This window comes from Erinaceus europaeus, chromosome 8 (assembly GCF_950295315.1).
Source record: "Erinaceus europaeus chromosome 8, mEriEur2.1, whole genome shotgun sequence".
In the NCBI taxonomy this organism is placed as follows: domain Eukaryota; kingdom Metazoa; phylum Chordata; class Mammalia; order Eulipotyphla; family Erinaceidae; genus Erinaceus; species Erinaceus europaeus.
The window spans coordinates 106,754,484-106,775,503 of record NC_080169.1 but is presented as its reverse complement, the minus strand read 5'-3'; the positions used below and the strand labels follow the sequence as shown (position 1 = coordinate 106,775,503).

Here is a 21,020-nt window from a genome sequence, read left to right as displayed (position 1 = left end):
ATAGCAAATTCCTGTTCTCCATCTTTTGTGGAGATTTCCTAACAAAAATTTATTTACCTGTTTGGTATAGATAGATTCAGAGCCAAATTAGTTGATAATAACAATGATGAATAATGTTTATTTTTATTTAAAATATTTATTTATTTATTTTATGAGAGGGGTAAGCCAGAGCACCTTTGAGTTCTGACATGTGCAGTGCTGGGGATAGAATCTGGGCCTTGTCATAAAAGCCCTGTGCTCTACAACTGAGCTAACACCCATCCATCACTAGTGATTCTTATTGAGTAAATCACAATAAATAACAGTAGTTCAATAAGTAACAAATAATAATCTAACAAGCACTAGATGATTACTACTGTCTTAGTGCTTTTTAAGTTTTATTTCCTGATATTCCCAGGGGGAGGGTAGATAGCATAATGGTTATGCAAACAGACTCATGCCTGAGGCTCCAAAGTTTCAGGTTCACTTCCTCACAACACCATAAACTAGAGCTGAGAAGTGCTTTCATAAAGAAAAAAAAGGGGGGGGGGAGTCAGATGGTGGCGTACCTGGTTAACCTGTGCAAAGACCTAGATTTGAGCCCCTGCTCCCCATAAAGGGGGAAGCTTCATGAACCATGAAGCAAATACTGCAGGTGTCTCTGTCTCTCTTTATCTCTTTCCTCTCAAAATTCTCTGTATCCTATATTCAAATAAAGAAAGAAAAAAGAGGGGGTCAGGTTGTAGTGCATGTTAAGCACACATGGTGCTAAGTGCAAGGACCAGCTCAAGGATCCTGGTTCAAACTCCCGGCTCCCCACCTGCAGGGAGGCTGCTTCATAAGTGGTGAAGCAAGTCTGCAGGTGTCTATCTTTCTCTCCCCCTCCTCTCTTGATTTCTTGCTATAAAAAAAAAAAGAAACAGAAGAAAAATGGTTACTAGGAGGAGCCTCAGCAATAACTCTGTTGGCAATAAAAATTTTTTTAAAAATAACAAAAACCCCCTGATACTACCACAAAACTCTATAAGGCTTTTGGAATATTATTACATATCATATTTTATATACTGCTGTATATAACGTCAGTAATGCCTATAATGTATTAATATGATTTATAGCAAAATACATTACTTTTTTAGTTTCCTACATTTATAAAGAAGAAATAGAAGGTTAGAAAAGTTGAATCAGGAAGTGGGGCGGTAGCGCAGCGGGTTAAATGCCGCGGCACAAAGCGCAAGGACAGGCATAAGGATCCCAGTTCGAGCCCTCTGCTCCCCACCTGCAGGGGAGTCTCTTCACAGGCGGTGAAGTAGGTCTGCACATGTCTATCTTTCTCTCCCCCTCTCTGTCTTCCCCTCCTCTCTCCATTTCTGTATGTCCTGTCTAACAACAACGACATAAACAACAACAATAATAACTACAACAACAATGTAAAACAACAAGGGAAACAAAAAGGGAAAATAAATAAATATATTTTTTAAAAAAGAAAAGTTGAATCATTTGTAAGATTATGTCATTAGTGAGTAGCAGACCTGAGCTACTCAGTATTCAAGCTCATGTCGCTGTTAAGGTAACTGCCTCCCACCATTATGGCTCTCAGAGTTCCTTCATGTGCATAGACCTTAGTGTTCTATTAGACCAAACTTATTGCTGGCCTTGTGCCAGTCCATCTCTGTCAGGTGCAGACAAAAGACCTAGATATATTTTTCACTTATTGCATTGGAAGAGAACAGAGCTTGACCTCTTTGGAAATGTGTGCATTTCTGCCAGAAGTATGCTCTTCCCAAATGACACAGAAAGACATGCACAGATAGCCCAGGGTAGATGGATTAGGTGTATAGATGGGAGAAGATAGGGAAACCAGTGAATCAGGTGTTGAAGACATACATTGACAAGGCGAAAGCACATTAAGCAGCAGTGAGAAATATTAAGATTAAAGCAGAGTGAATGAGGTTGAAATAAAAAAACAGGAACACAATGGGAGACAGAATATACTTATTTTTAATTTCCTTAAGATAGGGGAAGGATAGAAAAAGTAAGTGTTTTATTAAATAGGTAAGTCATCCTTTAAAATATTCTTGAGGAATAAGCTGTTTAAGATTCTGGTCTCTTTTTAATTTAGTTATAATGGTGAGAGAACACATTTTACATAATTTATCATTCCAGAGTCAAGTTGTACTTGCTTGTCAAACTCAGTGATAACTAATCAAGATAAAAGAATATTTCAATTTTCAAAGTCCTTGTGGGTAAGAAGTAGAAAAATCTCCAGGTGGCCCCTTTATTCACATCTGTAGAATGACAGCACACCAGGAGCATCAACCATCACACACACACACACACACACACACACACACACACACACAGACACACACACACACACACACCAGTGAGTATTGGGCTACACACTGTGTTTGAAGGTACTTAGATGGGGTTTCTTGATCATCACTAAATTTGACACAAGTTTGCAAAACAGTAAACATACTCTTTCCAATTTGTCATTCTGTTTATTAGTCTTCAGTCCCCGAAACAGTACCTGGAGCAGAGTAAATACCCAATAATTTTTTTCTGAGTAAGTAAATTAATGAATCTGCAGCTCTGAGCCTTGGAACCACTCCATTTTTGCTAATTTACTGTAATACCACTCCGGATCTGGGTTCTTTCTTTTTGCTCCCTGAATCCAAAGCAAAGTTCTGTATTCTCTATTCTGGCTCCAGGTATAGAGTGTAGGGTAATAGAATCAAATTTCTCCCAAATGGAAAATTGCCTATTGTTTTATTTGACTTTAAATAAAGTAATACATGAACTTTGAAAAAAACTTAAGCAAAATGCCAAATGAAAAATGAAGGTAAAATTTGTGGGAATCGGGCGGTAGTGCAGCGGGTTAAGTGCATGTGGCGCATCCCGGTTCGAGACCCTGGCTCCCCACCTGCAGGGTAGTTGCTTCACAAGCAGTTAAGCAAGTCTGCAGATGTCTATCTTTCTCTCCCCTTCTCTGTCTTCCCCTCCTTTCTCCATTTCTCTCTGTCCTATCCAACAGTGACGACATCAATAACTACAACAATAAAACAAGGGCAACAAAAGGGAATAAATAAATAAAGAAAGAAAGAAAAGAAAAAAGATATTAAAGAAAAAGAAAAAAATTGCTACCAATTCACCAAAGAAAACACCAACTCTTGTTATAAATAAAGAAGCCAAAATCTAAAGTTATAGGAACAGTAATTAGCCCTGGTTCTGGCCATCTATTTCCTGTACACACCCTGAATTTTCCCACCAAAGTTGGTTGTACCATAAAGCCCAGTCTTCACTATTCCCATAAATTATCAGCTTCTACAAAATTCCAAAGGGTGAACATGGAATAGTCAGACTGCTGACTAATAGAACCAGAAGACTTGCCTTGAAACATGAAAAGATTAACAATAGAAATATTAGGAAGTACCCAAATACATCCTTCAGAAAAAAAAAAAAGACAAGATGAAAGAAAAAAAAAGAAAAAAACAATTTTCATATAGAAGCCAATATCCTTCAAAAATGAAAGATATTTAAGTTAAATAAGGTTGAGGGGATTTAAATAAATTTACATCAGGTTATTGAGGGTATCCAACTAAGTTTTTTTTTCAGATTTTTTAAATATTTATTTTATTTATTTATTCCCTTTTGTTGCCCTTGTTGTTTTATTGTTGTAGTTATTATTGTTGTTACTGATGTTGTCGTTGTTGGATAGGGCAGAGAGAAATGGAGAGAGGAGGGGAAGACAGAGAGGAGGAGAGAAAGATAGACACCTGCAGACCTGCTTCACCACCTGTGAAGCGACTCCCCTGCAGGTGGGGAGCCGGGGTTTGAACCGGGATCCTTATGCCGGTCCTTGTGCTTTGCGCCACCTGCGCTTAACCCACTGCGCTACAGCCCGACTCCCTCCAACTAAGTTTTATCTAGTATATTCCTTTAAAGATTATTTTAAAAATATTTTATTTATTTATTATTGGATGGAGAAGGAGAGAAATTGAAAGGAGAGAGAGAGAGATACCTGCAGCCCTGCTTCACTACTTATGAAGTTTTCCCCTTGCAGGTGGGACTGGGGACTTGAACCCACATCCTTACACACTATAATGTATGCACTTAACCAGGTGCACCACTGCCTAGCCCCTAAAGACTGGTTTCGAAGGAAGATTTATCCTTCAGCACAAAACAAACAACTGGAAAGAGTGAATTACGTAACTTGTAGAAAGTGTATAAACTAAATTTTGATTTACAAGAAGCCTGGTCCATTTACTCTAGTTATAGCTGGAATCTAACCATAGCAAGCCCATTTTATCATTCCTCTTAATTGATTTCACATCTAGATATTCACATAGAAAGCAATGAAACTGGAGGTACAGATTTAGGCTGAAGCCCATTTTCTACGATATCATTCTTGCCTCTTCAAACTCAGTTCTATTAGACTTAACCCCAAACTTGACCTGGTCTATTTTTCAATCCTGCTATATACTCTGGGTCCCTGTCTATCAGACGGGCCATAAATGTAGAAATTACATTTCTTTATATTTCACCCATATTTTCTTTGTTCCGAGCACAGACAAAGAAACTTAATTGGCACTTAATCACTGTTCACTGGGCAAAGATGTTTTTGTAGATTTTTCAGGAGTACCTGAGACCAAACATCAAGCCACTGAACAGAACAAGAGGTAAGCTCCACTGGGCCTAGGCGTTATCTACAAGGCACTGATGGATACTCAAACACTGATGCCTCTATAATCTTCCTGGCTCTTCCCATCTCCTGATTATTTTTGTGTCTCTTGTCGGTTTTCATTATGTCTTTATGACAGCACATTCTGTCTTTGCTTTCTTGGCACTGCCACTGTCATACATGTTTTTGTACTACCAGACCTGCTCACAGGGTAGGCCTCAATTTACTTCTTTAATAATATTTTCCTTTCTGAACAAAGATTGAAAATTTTCTATGCCCAAATGCCTGGAGGACATCTCCATTTGGATGTAGTTCCCACCTGAGATTACTTTTCCTATGCTCACCCAAGAATAGGGCCCTTCTCAGTTTTCCCCCTCTGGGACAAAATAAGGATTTATATTCTTTGCAATTATTGATTAACTTTGGATTCCCCCCCCTTCCCTGAAAGAATTGCTAAATCTTTTTCTTCAAATAGGCTCATATTTGACCTTCTTATTCATTATTTTTCTGCCTTGATTCAGGCCTCACTTATGGTATGTTTAATACTAACTCGTCCAGGCCTGGTATCTTTTAAGCCACTATAGAAGGCCTTCGCCAATATATATTTATTGCACACAGTAACCATGTTTAGTCTCATCTAATACATTTTGAATGAAAGAGAAACACGCGATGTCCAGTTTTCTCTTCCTTAAGCAGTCAGTGGGTTTCTTACACTACAGTTCTTCTTTTTACTACTGAGATTTAGGGTTCCTACCCTTTTTCTCTTCACCATCACCACTACTTCCTCAATGGCTTACCACTTTGATGGAGTTTTTCCTGACTAGTTTCATCACAGGAGTCTATATGCTTTTCTTTTCTCTTGGCATATGTTATTGCTCTGGTTGAACTAACTCTGTTTTTTATTTAGATAATGTTAAAAGAAATGATAATGACAATAATGATGATGATGATACTAGTTATGGAAAGCCAACTATATGCCAGATACTAGGATAGACTATTTAATGAAGTTTAACAATCTTTACAAATCTCACCCAAAGCTCTATACATATTATGAATAGTTCACAAATTAGCAACTAAAGCAGACAGAGAGGTCACCAGTCACTTGTTCATAACTATTTAGGTCCTAAGTGACAGAGCTGGGATTTGAACTCACAGAACTCAGGTATCATCCATGTACTTTGTGCAGATGTGTGTTGATATTCCAACGAACCCTGACCAATTCCATAAGTAACAGTCAACCAACCCTGACCAAGGTAATCAAAGGCAATACTTTACCTTCTCAACTGTATGAGTAAGTAAAGTTGATGGTCCCAAATCTATATATTTGGTTACAGTATAGGTTTTCATCTTTCTATTGTGATGTTTTTTTCACTTGTGTATTGAAATCACACTGAGGCAGAATTAATTTCATTTTAGATCATTGCTTACCATTTTCCTTTCTGGGAATGCCTACCGCTTTCCCCCAAAGAACATCTAACTGGAGCTGCACTAGGTGCCACTATCGTTATCCTAATGTCTAATCATTTAAATACAGGCATTCATGCCTAAAGTTTTACATGTTATTGTCTTTCTTTTCCAGCTGGCCTTTGAAGACACCTCTACAGAGGACTCATCCACGAGAACAACTGGCTTCTGGACTCTAAAGCTGAATCTGAATCTCCACAGCAACACACTTCACCTGTTATTAACCCACAGTATGTAGATTACTGGCTTTCTCATAATAATAACATTCTGTCACAAGGTCCATCCAGAGTTTATTACATTTCTTTTTCTTATTTTAGACAGAAAATTCCCATTTCCTAAATGGCTTCAACATTCAATAGCTGCTCTTTTTTCTCCTGTCACTTGAATAGTCTGTGCTACAACTTTTATCCACACAATGCTCTTGTCAATATAAAAGGGACTAATTAAATGCAACCATTTGATAGGTCTTTAATCTCTCTTTCTCTTGATTTTTTTTAAGGAAGAATTTCAAAAGTCCTGATGGATAGGAAAGCAAACTATTTTTTATAAAGTGATTAGTCTGTAAACATTCTGACCTTTGTGGTCTGGGAGATGGTGCAATGGGCAAAGCATTAGTCTTTCAAGCATGAGGTAGGTCCCGAGTTCAATCCCTAGCAGCACATATACCAGATGGATGCTTGGCTCTCTCTTGCTATGTACACTTAACCCAGTGCACCACCACTCAACTCCTTGATGCCTGCTCCTTTCTCTTACTCTTCCTATCTTTCTCATTAATTAATAAATAAAATCTTTAAAAAAAAACAAAAAAACCTCTGACCTTTTGGAGTGATCATCTCTCAAGTCTGAAAACAGCACTGCTAATGCCAACCACAAATACTCTTCCCCCAGACCCTTTTACCTTTCTGCTTCCAGGCGCATCTCTTCCCGTTTTTGCCTCCTGAGTTCCCTGCGACGTTCAAAATCGTCCATGGTGTAGTTTCAGGTTTAGGGAGGCCAGATAGTGCGTGGACCTAAAGAGGGAGGAGGTAGAGTCAGCATCATAAATGAATTGAAATTCATTTATGATGAATCCTAGAAATTGCTTAAATCTGTTCTATCACCAAATCTCACCCTTTCTTGGCCTAGGCTCTTAAAGCCCCTTTCAATTGTCAGTTATCAGTGTCTGACTCTCAAGTTGCCTTGTTATGTGTTAAGTCTCATTTATAAAAACTATCTGAGACAAATAATAAAATCCCAAGAATGCAGTTGCCAAATGGCAAATGGGGGGCTTTCAGGGGAGGGAGGGAGAGAAAGAGAGGGGGGGAGAGAGAGAGGGAGGGAGAGAAGGAGAGAGGGAGGGAGGGAGGGAAGGAGGGAGGGAGGGAGGAAGAGAGAGAGAGAGAGAGAGAAAGAGAGAGAGAGAGATGCACTGAAGTCTGCAAATGTTGGTGGGACCCTTCAGGGCTACTAAATGATTTTGTTCTTTTGTAATTACTGAACCCAAATAGAAAAAAATTATGAAAAAGTGAACAAAGAGGGAGAACAAGAATGAAAACAACAATAATGAACTGGCAAGAAAAGAAAAAATACAGCGGGGAAGAGAAAAACTAAAGTGAAAGAGAAAAATAAATCAGACAAGCTTGGAAGTGCAAACTGCCATTCTACAAGGTTTTTGCTATCAGAAGGATTATAAAGATAATTAATTACAGTATGAAGCAGCAGAATGAAACAGCATCTTAGAAAAAGCAGTTATTCTTAAGATCAAGCTGCTTTCTGAGCTCCAAAGACTGTTCTGGCTACAGCTGTAACCTAACTGGCTCACTCTTCCCTACCTCCTCCTCTGTGATGGTTTTAATTCCAGAAAGATCTTTCCTTTTCTTCAACCGAGAAGCCTGCTTCCTCTGCTTTTCTGTGCCATGGAGTCAAGTATTATAGAATTCCCCTGCAGCCCCCAAACCCAAAATGACTACCAGAAAAGGGGAAGCGGGCTCTTTCTGTCCTTGCTTTGTTTACAGAGCTGTCAGTGGTTAGTTAAACTCGGCCTGGAATCTGGCATTTAAGGCCTGCTTGAAGATTGTTTCCTGTGTGGAGCAGGAGGCCTCCACTTCCTCTGGAATCCTAGCCTCTGCTGCTCTCAGATCACAAAAAATATTTTCCAGCCCTTTTCTGTGCACATGAGATGAGCCATTTGCCAGGCTTCAGAGAATGAGGAGCCATGCACAACCCCAAGTCATCACCTCACAGCATCTTTGTGTGTGGGAGCAAGATACTAAACCTAAAGTCAGAAGCCTTCTTAAAGAAATGGCCAGATTCTTTCATGTTCAAGCATTTTTCCCTTAAAAAAAACAAACAGAAAACCAAAAAAACATCAAAATTAAAATAAAATCCTTGGCCAACAAAAGCAAACTATGCCATGCTTGAAACTTTCCTCATTCTTTTAAAATGTAATTTTTATTTATTTATCACATGTGGAGTCTGCATGATTGAAGTAAATGAACTTGGAAAATAAGTACTACATCCCCCCTTCCCCCATAAGCAGGGGATCATCTCTGGGATGTCACTGGTATGGGCTGAGTTTTCCAGACAGATGCAGAGACAGTCAAAAGGAGAGAAAGAGAGAGAATGAAAGAAATACAGAAAGACTTTCTGCGGGCCTTCCTAGCTTGGTTAGTTCCTATTCTGAGCACAGTGTAGGTGTGTGAGACCATCTCTGTGGAACAGTGCTGGATGCATTCAGAGCGTGAGCTCTGCTCAGTCCTTTCTTCAATAAAGTCTTTTATTGTGTACAAACCACTTGAATAACTATGACAACGACAAACAGATATGGGAGAAATACATCTGTCCCATAAGCAAACAATTAGGTTTTACTTAATTTATCCAAGGAGCTTAAGGAGTATCCTCTAAGCTTTTGTTTGGGCTTTGCTCTCACCTCCTCCAGGGGAAGCATTCCTGCTGGCTGGCTGTTCCGCAGCAGTGGTTTGAGTTTCTTGAGCCCCTGAATCTGGCTGAGGTGCTAATGAATAGTGAAACAAATATCCTAAGCAGGCAGAGGATGCTCTGGGCTGGCAGAGCGGCTGCTCTGGGGGAACTGGAGGGAAATGAAGCTGACTAACAGCATGTGGTCATTTGGGCTGGACATCCTCACTGCCTCTCTACCCACATGGATTCTTCTCCCACCCATCCTCTTCTCCTACGCCACATCTTGTATTACTTACTTTGGTACTTTCTTTTTTCCTTTCCCAACCATAGAAAAAACTCTGCTGCTCAATTTATTCACTCCATGGCAAGAAAGAGAAAGAGATAGACATACACACACAGAGAGAGAGAGAGAGAGAGAGAGAGAAAAAGAGAGAGACAGAAAGAGAGAGATAAAAAGAGAGACTTCTGGGAGTCCGGTGGTGGCGCAGCGGGTTAAGCGCACGTGGCGCAAAGCTCAGGGACCGGCGTAAGGATCCCGGTTCGAGCCCCCGGGCTCCCCACCTGCAGGGGAGTCGCTTCACGGGCGGTGAAGCAGGTCTGCAGGTGTCTATCTTTCTCTCCCTTCTCTCTCTGTCTTCCCCTCCTCTCTCCATTTCTCTCTGTCCTATCCAACAACAAAGCAATGTCAACAATGGCAATAATAACCGCAACGAGGCGGCAACAAAAAGGGGGAAAAATGGCCTCCAGGAGCGGTGGATTCATGGTGCAGGCACCGAGCCCAGCAATAACCCTGGAGGAAAAAAAAAAAAAAAAAGAGAGACTTCTTTCATGTGACAATATGTATCTAAGTTAGCTCCATGTTTATTATTATTTTTGTATTTTATTTTATTAGTTATTGGATAGACAGAGAGAAATTGAGAGAGGAGGATGGGGTGGTAGAGAGGGAGAAAGAGAAAGAGAGATATCTGTAGCACTGCTTCACCACTTGTGAACTTTTCCTCCTGCAAGTGAGGATGGGGGCTTGAACCTCAGTCTTTGTGCATTGTAATGCATTCATGCGTTCAACTAGGTACACCACCACCTAGAACCAGCTCCATGTTTTTTTTTTATTATTATTTGTTTTGTTTTTTAAATTTTGTGGATGTGTGGTGGGTTAATCTGAGGAAGCAGAGAAAGCAAACTGTGTGTGTACCTTGTAGTATGATTCTCCCTCTTTCTCTGGTGCAGGGCTAGAAGGAGATGTGTATTTGTGAAAATAACTCTGTCTCTGTTGGTCTTCAACCAAGATGAGGTCAGTGGTCTTCCCACTGATTCAGCATTTCCCCAGCATTATTCCTTGGTAATCGGAGCTTGTGTCTGGGTAGATTTCCTCTTCCATCTTCCCACTCCACACACCCCCTCTTTGGGAATAGCAGTTTCTATGCCCCCAGCTAGTAATCTCTCATTTCCTCTTCTGACCCCCCAGTCAAGGCTGAATGCCTTCCAGCAACATTGGTTAGGAAACACATTCTGAATCCATGAAATATCAAGGCAGAGAGACTCAGTCAACCATGGAGCTCTTGAGTGTCACAAATGAACAGATTAACCAGAAAGAAATGCAGGCAAATGGAGACAGTCTGGGGATGGGGTGGGGGTGGGGTCTTGAAAAGTATTATGAAAACCTGAATTTCCATGTTGGGGAGAGTGCAATCACATTATTAAATATGTCTGCTGCGACTAATTCTGTAAAAGCAAAAACACTATTTTCAATGCTCATCTCCTTTTTTTTTAAAGATTAATAATGAAAGAGAGAAATGAAAAGAGAGAGAAACACAAAGAATATCACTCTGGCATATATGAGGCTAGAAACTGAGACCTTAGGACTGTATGTCCTGCACTCTACCAATGAACCACATCCACAGTCATCAGGCAAAGAAGGATAATTCTCAAAGGCAGTTGATTTGGGACCTCCTGATACACCTGTCTTTTCCATGGTGTTCTCATAGACCAGATTTTTCTTGACACAGGGTCCACCTTCACCTCCATAATGAAGGCAGTGTTACAGATTTCACATCACTTAACATACCACTCCTCCCTTTGGAAATGACTCTGCAAAGCACCATACCCTGGTGAATGGCGTTATGAGGACACCTGCACCTCACCAACATGCTCCCTACCTCAAGGGAACCCCCTCCCTGCTCTCTTTCCTTTTTGCTGATTTTCCCTCTTCATTTCACTGGGAAGAAGATTATCAATATTTGTTTCTGTTATTTACTTATTTCTCTCATTCTCTATCACTTCTTCCCCCCTTCATTTCCTTTACTATATTGGGAATTGAAGCACATTAAATCTAGTCTGTGATTCTTTTTTTTTTTTTTTTTAATGTATGTAATTTTTGAGCGGAGAAAGATTGGAGCACTAAACAGTTCTGGAATATGGATACTAGGGGTTGAACTATGATTCTTTTATGTTTGTTTCTTTTTATTTTTTTAAATTTTTTTATTTGCAAAAGTAAAAGCAGTTATATTTCATTTTAATGATTAGTTTTGAGCACAACTAACTACTAATATACATATCTGACAAGGGTGTAAATATATCATATTTCCATAGACAATGAGTAAATGTATACATATGAACAATTTGGAGTTCAATTTGGTTAGTATTACCCATACTTAAAAATGATTATGCACTTTGATCCAACAATTGTATTTCCAGGAATCTATAATATAGAAATACTCTAACAGATACAATACTGGGTAATATTGTTAATAACTGGTCAAGTACACTTAAGGACTCTAGTAAGAAACTTTTAAAATTCAAATCCTACTTCCAACTCTGGAGAAGCTGGAAATTGAGCCTCAATTTTCTTACCTAGCAAATGGAAAGATAGTAGAATGAAGTTTGTCACTAGAAACAATCAAGTAATTATTTTAAGGTTGGGCAAGGCACCTCAGGGGTCTTCAATTAAAAAAAAATTTTTTTTGAGAAAGACAAGTACCAAATGAGGGAAAATAGAGAGCAAAGCTTGGACTGAATGTTGTACATTTTGTCATCACTGTGACTTCCCTATTCTGGGAGAGAGAGAGAGAGAGAGAGAGGAGAGAGAGGAGAGAGAGAGAGAGAGAGAGAGAGAGAGAGAGAGAGACTATAGCATCAAGGCCAATCTGGAACCTGGATTGTAGAGATGGCAAAATGAGCACGCTATTCAGGTGAGCTCTATTGCTGACCCCATGATTCCTTTGCTTAAATGGAATAAATGAAGCTAACTTGTGACACATACCTTTCGACTGAGAATTTTAATTACTACTGTGTTTTATAACTGTAGACCTTTTTCTTTATGTGGGCATGCCACCCTCATTGTAAATATTTCTTTTGACTCCTTTATATGGGAAAGAACTTTGTTTCTGTTTGTCTTTTGTTCAGGTTTGGAAGCCAGTAAGAAAACCTATGTTAGGAGTGTGTGTAGCTGTCTCTGTGTGCATAAGTACAGGCAAGGCAGTGGGGAGGCTGTGAACAGGAAGCTTCCTAATCCAGCACTGAATTATTAGAGAGAAAAATCACATGGAGAAAGCTAAGTTCTATCTGCCTTCAAAGCATCATAAACTGAATGGTTGGTAGGAGGAGAAAAGTCCTTGGGATTTTTGGGGTAGGGCCAGTGTTGGTCTTGGAATACATCAAAGATAAAATTTGTTGTGTCAGGGGCACTGAAGAAATCAATACACCTCAAAAAAAAAAACCCTAACTTTTATTGAATAATATGTGCTAGGTCATTTTTCTTTTTCACTTTTTGTTTGAATGAATGGCTTTTCTTTGAGAGTAGGTTTACATTTAAAGAAAAAACTGAATGTAAAGTACAGAATTCCCATACATCCCCTCTCACTCACTCCTGCCCACAGCTTCCTCTCTTTGAAGTGAATTGTGTACTGCCCACTACAAGATACATTGAAGTCTTAACCCTAGGACCTCAGACTGTTACCATATTGAAAATGGGATCTTTGCACATGTAACCAAGTGAAGATGAGGTTATTAGGATGGTCTCCAGTGCAATATGAATGGTGTCTTTATAAAAGGAGAAAACCCGGACATAGAGACATAGCGATAGATACATCCAAAAAGGAAGGTTATAGGAAGATACAGAGGCAACAGAATGAGAAAGTAGAGATAGGGAACAATTAAGGATACCAGAAATTGTGAGAGAGCCACAAAGCAGATCCCACTGTCTTAGGTCTTTAGAAGGATGGTGGTACAGCTAACAACTTAGTTTCAGATGCTCTTATTTTTCTGTGATGCTCAGCTTGCACTACTCTGTTCTAGGAAATTAATACAGTCTATTAGCACTTTATTATTCTTCAATAAATTTCTTTTTTTTAATACCTTATTTACTTTGGATAGACACAGAGAGTAACTGAGAGAGGAGGGGGAGTAGAGAGAGACACTTGCATCACTGTTTCACTCCTCCTGTAGCTTCCCCATGCAGGTGGCAACTGGGAACTTGAAACCGGGTTGTTGTGCACTGTAACGTGTGTGCTTTACCAGGTACACTCACCATCCAGCCCAATCTAATATATGTGGTGCATATATTACTGTTGATAAACCTATATTGATACACTGCTGTTAGCTAAAGTCCACAGACTGCATTACACTTCATACCTCAAATTGTTAGCTCTATTGTTTTTCCAAGTGCATAATGTGATGAATATGCTCTTCTAACATCAGACAAAATAAATTCATTGCCTCAACAGCCCTCATTATTTACCTACTTATTTCTCCTTTCCCCTTCTATCCAGACCCTTGATGATCATTGGTCTTCGCTTTGTTTTTCTAGTTTGCCATAATGGTGGAATGCAGTGTGTAGACTTTTAATGTTGTTCTTTTCACTTAGAAACATGTATTTAAGTTTCTTTCATTGTTGTTGTTATGTGTGTGATTTAATAGCTCTGATGGACCATTAAATATATAATATTTTATCTACATAATAAACCTGTCAGCTATCAAACTCAAGCAAAACCTACGAAGTCAAAGACCCCTAAGAACATACCTGAATCCATTTCCTCCCTAAGATCCCTATTCTCATCTATCCTGTTACTACTTTTTGGTTCCTGTTAATTAAATATTTTCTCCTGCTTCATATTTTGCCACCTTTCAGCCACCAGGTTGCAGATGCTGTCACGATTCCATCCTGACCTCCCTGGGTGAACAACCTCACCAATGTATCCTAGAACCTCACCTCTCCAGAGTAACTATAGAAAGATAGAACAGGCTGGGCGTATGGATCAACCTGCCAACATCCATGTCCAGCAGAGAAACAATTACAGAAGCCAGAATTCCCACCTTCTATATTCCATAAAGAATTTTGGTCCACTTGCCCTCATCATAAAATAGCAATGGTAGGTAGAGTAGGGTCGCAAAGTAAAAACCCTGTGGTGAGGGTGAGGGAGGATATTTGGCTTCCCAGGGAGGCAGGGTGGAAGTGTGGGGGTGGGGTGGGGGAGTGAGATGGGACACAGTCTTTGGTGGTGGGAATGGTGTTTATGTATACTCCTATTAAAATGTAGTCATATAATCACTATTCAATTAATATGAGAGGGGAAAAATTGATTGTATGTCTTAAACTTTTTAAAGCACAGACTGAGTCTTTTTAATACATAGGCTGAATTGTTGATAAGTTGACTCTCTCAAAAGCCTAGACCATGGAGAACAGAAGCAACCGGTGGCACAGCTATATACAAGATGCTGGGTATTATACAGCAAATCCTAACCAAGGGACTTTTCAAAGTTAACCCAATTATCAAACAATGTGATGATAACAATAACTACCTACTATCTTCTTGAACCCTAAGACAGCAGGAACCTCACATTTCCACTATAGAGCCTATATTTCCCCCACTCCTGGAACCCTATGGTGGGGCACACTTTCTTGCATGCTTCTCTCAATTCATATCAAATAATATTGCATCTGCCGATCACAACCTATTCAACACAACGAGTGCCACCCCAGCATGCTTCACTTCAGACTGTGTCCAGAGACTTCAGGTGTGGAATGACAACCCTTCAGCTTCATTACTCGGGTGAGACCTTTTCTTTCATAGTATTCTCTAATTCCATTCCAGGTGGTTCACTTCCTAACAAAGTCCCAAAACCTAGATATAGACCAGGTCCCCTGAGATAGAGCATATGTTCACATGTATCCATAAACTAGGGCAAAATATATACCTGAAAGCAAAAGTTCACAATAGTCTGCAGTGAGTATCCCCCAACACTTCATCTGCACTATTCCAGAGTTTAGGTCCATAATTGTTCAACAATTTGTTTGGCTTTGTATGTTAAATTTCTTTTCAGCCACCAGGTTCCAGATGCCAGCATGATGCTGACCAGACTTCCTTGGACAGAGGACCCCACCAGTGTGTCCTGGAACTCCGCTTCCCCAGAGACCCACCCTACTAGGGAAAGGGAGAGGCAGACTGGGAGTATGGATGGACCAGTCAATGCCCATGTTCAGCAAGGAAGCAGTTACAGAAGCCAGACCTTCCACCTTCTGCAACCCACAATGATCTTGGGTCCATACTCCCAGAGAGATAAAGAATGGGAAAGCTATCAGGGGAGGGGATGGGATATGGAGATCTTGTGGCGGGAATTGTGTGGAGTTGTACCCCTCCTATCCTATGGTTTTGTTAATGTCTCCTTTTTTAAACAAACAAACAAACAAACAAATAAAATAGCAATGGTAGGGAGAGCTCCAGTCTCTGAAGGGAGACTGGGATATCCTGCTCTGCCACTCGAAGAAGACTGGTCCTGAAATGAGTGCAATCTGCAATGTTCCCAGTGTGACCAGGAGCTGCGAGCTCAGACCACAATGTGTGTGTGTGTGTGTGTGTGTGTGTGGTGTGTGTGTATGCGCGCGTGCGCGCACTCCCTCGATCAAGTGGATAGAAGTAAATAGTTAATTTTATCCACAGAATTTTTTTTAAGAATGGGAGCTACTCTCTGCTCTAATCCAACTTTCTAGCCCTTTTCTGTATTCTGACACCATTTTCTCAGACAAAGTTTTTATCCAGCTTTTCCTAGCTATCAAACACAAGCAAAAATACCATAGTTGTGGGCTCCTAGAGACTTGCCTAAAGTGGACTTCCTAGCTTTATTCCACCCTAAAATCCCTAATCTCATCTGCTCTATTCCTACTTTTTGGTTCCTGTTCATTAACAGTTTTGTCTCACTTTATATTCTGCCACCTACCAGACACCAAGCTACAGATGCTACCATGATTCTATCCTGATTTGCCTGGGTAGATGACCTCATCAGTGTGTCCTGGAATCTCACTTTTCCAAAGCTCTACCCCACTGAGGAAAGATAGAAACAAGCTGGGGTGTGGTCGGGCGGTGGCGCAGTGGGTTAAGCGCATGTGGCGCAAAGCACAGGGACCAGCGTAAGGATCCCGGTTCGAGCCCCTGGCTCCCCACCTGCAGGGGAGTCGCTTCACAGGTGGTGAAGCAGGTCTGCAGGTGTCTATCTTTCTCTGCCCTTCTCTGTCTTCCCTTCCTCTCTCCATTTCTCTCTGTCCTATCCAACAACGAATTGCGTCAACAAGGGCAATAATAATAACCACAACGAAGCTACAACAAGGGCAACAAAAGGGGGGAAAAATGGCCTTCAGGAGCGGTGGATTCATGGTACAGGCACCGAGCCCAGCAATAACCCTGGAGGAGGGAAAAAAAAAAAGAAAGAAACAAGCTGGGGGTATGGATTGACCTGCCAATGTCAATGTCCAGCAGGGAAGCAATTACAGAAGCCACAATGTCTATTCTCTGCACCCCAAAAACAATCTTTTAAAAAAATCTTTTATTTTATTTATTATTGGATAGAGACAGAGAGAAATTGAGAGGGGAGGGAGAGATAGAGAGGAAGAGAAACAGAGAGACACCTACAGCCCTGCTTCACCACTTGTGAAGCTTACCCCCTGCAGGTGGGGACCAGGGGCTTGAACCTGGGTCCTTGCGCACTGTAATGTGAGCACTTAACCAGGTGTGCCACCATCTGGCTCCCCCAAAAACAATCTTGAGAAGTGATAAGAGGAAGAGGATAAGAGGGTTCTGAACTCCAGCTCCATCAGGACCCACACAGAGAGGAGGAAGAAGGGAGGAACATTTGGATGTAATAATAGGTTCATGAGTGGCCTGGAGGGAAAAAGAGGATCAGATCAGGAAGAAAAATAGGACAATTATGTACAAATCTAGACAGATAGTTAACCTTTGGTTGCAACCTTGGGCAAACCAAAGTGGTTTGCAATGAGCGGATCAGGGATTCAAAACTCTAGTGGTGAGGATGGTGTGGAATTATACCCCTGTTGACATGTAATTTTGTAAATCAATATTAAATCACTAAAAAAAAAAAGAATTTTTATCCATACTCTCAATGGGGGAGAAATGACAGGGGGGAAGGTGACCAGCAGGCTCTGAACTCCAACTCCATCAGGACACAGAGAGAGAGAGAAAAGGAAAGACATTCAGAAGTAGTAATAGGTGTATGTGACTTAAAAAGGAAGACAGTACCATGGAAAAAATGGACAAATATATATAAATATAGACAGTTACAGAAATAATAGTCAACCCATATCTGTGACCTTGGGAGACCTACTTTAGCTTCCAATGTAGGAAATGGTGACACAGAACTCTGGTGGGAACCATGTGCAATTATACCCCTGTTATCTTATAGTTTTGTAAATCAGTATTTTTTTTAAAGATTTTATTTATTTATGAGAAAGATAGGGGAGAGGAGAGAGAAAGAACCAGACATCACTCTGGTGCATGTACTGCCAGGAATTGAACTCAGGACATCATGCTTGAGAGTCTAGTGCCTTAGCCACTGTGCCACCTCCTGGACCACTGTAAATCAGTATTAAGTCACCAATAAAATAAAAAATTTATACTACCGATATTCAATGCAAATTTGGTCTCTTACGATGTGCCAGCCCCTGCTTTAGACACTAAGAATACTTCAGTGAGCAAGACTGAAAGAGTTCCCATCATCCCAGAATTTATATTTCAACCTTCTTGCATCTTTAAATCTCTGTAAGGCCCATCTTCAGCCTTATACTCCCCTACTGCCTTGCCCCCAGCCTGCTTGCTGATTTTAGTTCTTGTGATTTAGGACATTGTGGGAGAAAGTCAATGATTATTTTTTGTCTACCTTAAGGATTTTGTTCATTTCCATTGTACCATCTGTGCAACTCTCTAAAGTTTTCTTATTCTACACACACTGGATGATTTCCTTTTTTTAATTTTTAAAAATTTATTTAAAAAGGAGACATTAATAAAACCATAGGATAATGGGGTACAACTCCACACAATTTCCACCACCAGCTCTCGATATCCCCCCCCATAGCTTTCCTATTCTTTATCCCTCTGGGAGTATGGACCCAAGGTCATTGTGGGTTGCAGAAGATGGAAGGTCTAGCTTCTATAATTGCATCCCTGCTGGGCGTTGACTGGTCAATCCATACTCCTAGCCTGCCTTTTTCCTGAGTATACCACCAGATTCCCCAATTCTGCTCTCTTATATATTTATTTGTTTTTGAATAGACACAGAGAGAACTTGAGATGGAAGAGGGAGACAAAGAGGGAGAGAGATGGAGAGACACCTACAGCACTGCTTTATCACTTGTAAAGCTTTCCCCCTACAGGTGGGGACCAGGGGCTTGAACCTGGGTCCTTGTGCGCTGTAAGATGTGTGCTTAACCAGGTGCACCACCACCTGGCCCCAGACCAATTCTGCTCTTTCAGTTCTTTTCACTCACTGCAATCCTTCAATTGCTTTCCTCCATAAAGCCTTGAAAAAGTGACCTGGACTCAGACTAAGGAGATCTGGAGTGATCCCTCTCTGAGCTGTTCTCTTCTCTTAAAATAAAATATTGGAGAGAGTCGGGTGGTAGCACAGTGGGTTAAGCGCATGTGGCGCAAAGCACAAGAACCCGCGGAAGGATCCCGGTTCGAGCCCCCCGTCTCCCCACCTGCAGGGGCGTTGCTTCACAGGCGGTGAAGTAGGTCTGCAGGTGTCTATCTTTCTCTCCCCTTCTCTGTCTTCCCCTCCCCTCTCCATTTCTCCCTGTCCTATACAACAACAACAACATCAGTAACAACAACAATAATAACAACAACAAAGGCAACAAAAGGAAATAAGTAAATAAATACAAAAAATAAAATATTGGATCTGCTGGATAGTGTCCAAATATTCATCCTACTACATACAACTGTTTTACTGACTAGCAAAGACAAAACACATCAAGAACAATATGCCTAGGATTCCTTCTTTTCAGATTTAAAGGTATGAACCTAAGTGCATTCTCTTAATTTCTGGATATAAAAAGTGTTCGCCTTCTTCTAAGTGGATCATCTCTAGACATCCTAGATAAAAGTTTGTTGTTGTTGTTACTAAAAAAAAAAGAGAACAAGTACTTTTGTCTATGCTTAAATATGTCAGATAATTTTCTACCTCTGCATTTTGATTTATATCACTCCATTTATATGGAATAAGTTTTTCCCATCCTCTTCATTGTACAGGTTCTATTTGGTAATGAATTTCTAGCTCCAATTTCATTTTCTTTCCTGTGGATGCAAACTTGGAAGTAATACCTCCCTTGAACATCCATAATTCATTTTGGAAATTAATATTATACTGCCTGGACACAGCTTACTGTTCTAACTAAATTGAAATATCTATTTATTGTTTTACAAACTTCTGTATGTAAAGTCACTTATGGATAGACACAGTCTTTAATCTCTTCACTTTGAGAAAAGAGAAGGCACTTGGGACTTGTAGCTGCTTAGAACCATTGGAGTTTTATTCTAGATTTTACTGTTATGAGTATGGAAAATGTAATTCAAGCTGATTCATCACAGTGTTTTATTAACTTATTAGTATTTACAAAATGAATTAATGGTCTTGGTAACAGACTATATGTAAATCCAAAAGTTACAGAAACCCACATTTGCAGTAGTTACAAAGTAAATCTGGTACTGTTTTCTTCCTGGCTATAGAAAGTGAACTTTGTCCTTAAAAAAAAAAAAATCAATTTATCAACCTGCTCTGTTCTTTTCTGAATGGAATGGTTCACTTGAGACTCAAAAGCCAAATAAACACTTGGCTTGCAACATACAGTTTGGACTTAACTTTAACTCGACCGTCACCATTTTGGTCCAAAAATCTGTGCTACTTTCGAGAATGAACCCCCACCCCACTCCCACACTCACTCATACCCCATTGCCAAAGTACAATTATCAAGTCAGAACTACAGAAGCAAGATGTGTTCATGTGGGATTAGAGGAACTGTACTTCCTCAGGCTGTTCCTTTCTCTAATCAGCAGAATCCAGAACACAAAGCCCTACTAAGGACACAGGTTATGATCTGCTCTTATCTTGTCAGTCTTTTATCATTACACTTATTTACTAGAGACATAATCTGAGACCCCCCCCTCAATGGATGACTTAAATCACAGATGGTGCTAAACCCTATAGATAAAACAGACCCACAGATTGAAATGGGTGGTTAACTTATAGGATTGTTGTTCTTGTTGTCATCAGTGCTTTATAGTCTTGGGGGTCAACTCTTTTAGACAGAGACTGACAGAGGCAGAAAATGAAAGAAAGGCACCTCAACACTGATGCTTCCCACAATGTGGTGGAGGCCAGGCTCAAACTTGAGTCTCATGTATGGCAGAGCAGGCATACAATCCAGGTGAGCTATGTTGATAGTCCTACTTTTTTTTTTTTTGCCATTAGGATTATTGCTGGGCCTTGATGCCAAAACAACAAATCTACTGCTCCAGGTTATCACTGACAAAAATTATTTGATAGAGAAAGAGAAATTTACAAAGGGGGAGATAGAGAAGGAGTAAGAGAGACACCTGCAAACCAGCTTCACTGTTTGTGAAGCTTCTCCCTGCAGGTGGGGGTTGGGGGTGGAGGGATTAAACTTGAGCCCTTGTGCAAGGAAACACAAGTATAATCTGAGTTTCCCTGTGCAGGG

The 21,020-nt window shown here is 40.3% G+C and overlaps 1 protein-coding gene across 10 annotated transcripts in view; it reads right to left on the bottom strand.

Moving 5' to 3' along the window:
- CALD1 (caldesmon 1) overlaps positions 1 to 21,020 on the bottom strand; it is a 235,695-nt gene that overhangs the window by 112,632 nt on the left and 102,043 nt on the right. For 9 of the 10 annotated variants that reach the window (XM_060196623.1, XM_060196626.1, XM_060196620.1 and 6 more), the window contains one exon: positions 7,023 to 7,134. In XM_060196623.1, coding sequence (XP_060052606.1) covers positions 7,023 to 7,093 — 71 coding nt within the window. In that variant the 5' untranslated portion in view covers positions 7,094 to 7,134. Of the gene's footprint in view, positions 1 to 7,022; positions 7,135 to 7,935; positions 8,009 to 21,020 lie in introns of those variants that run through there. The other variant, XM_060196622.1, reaches the window with a different exon arrangement.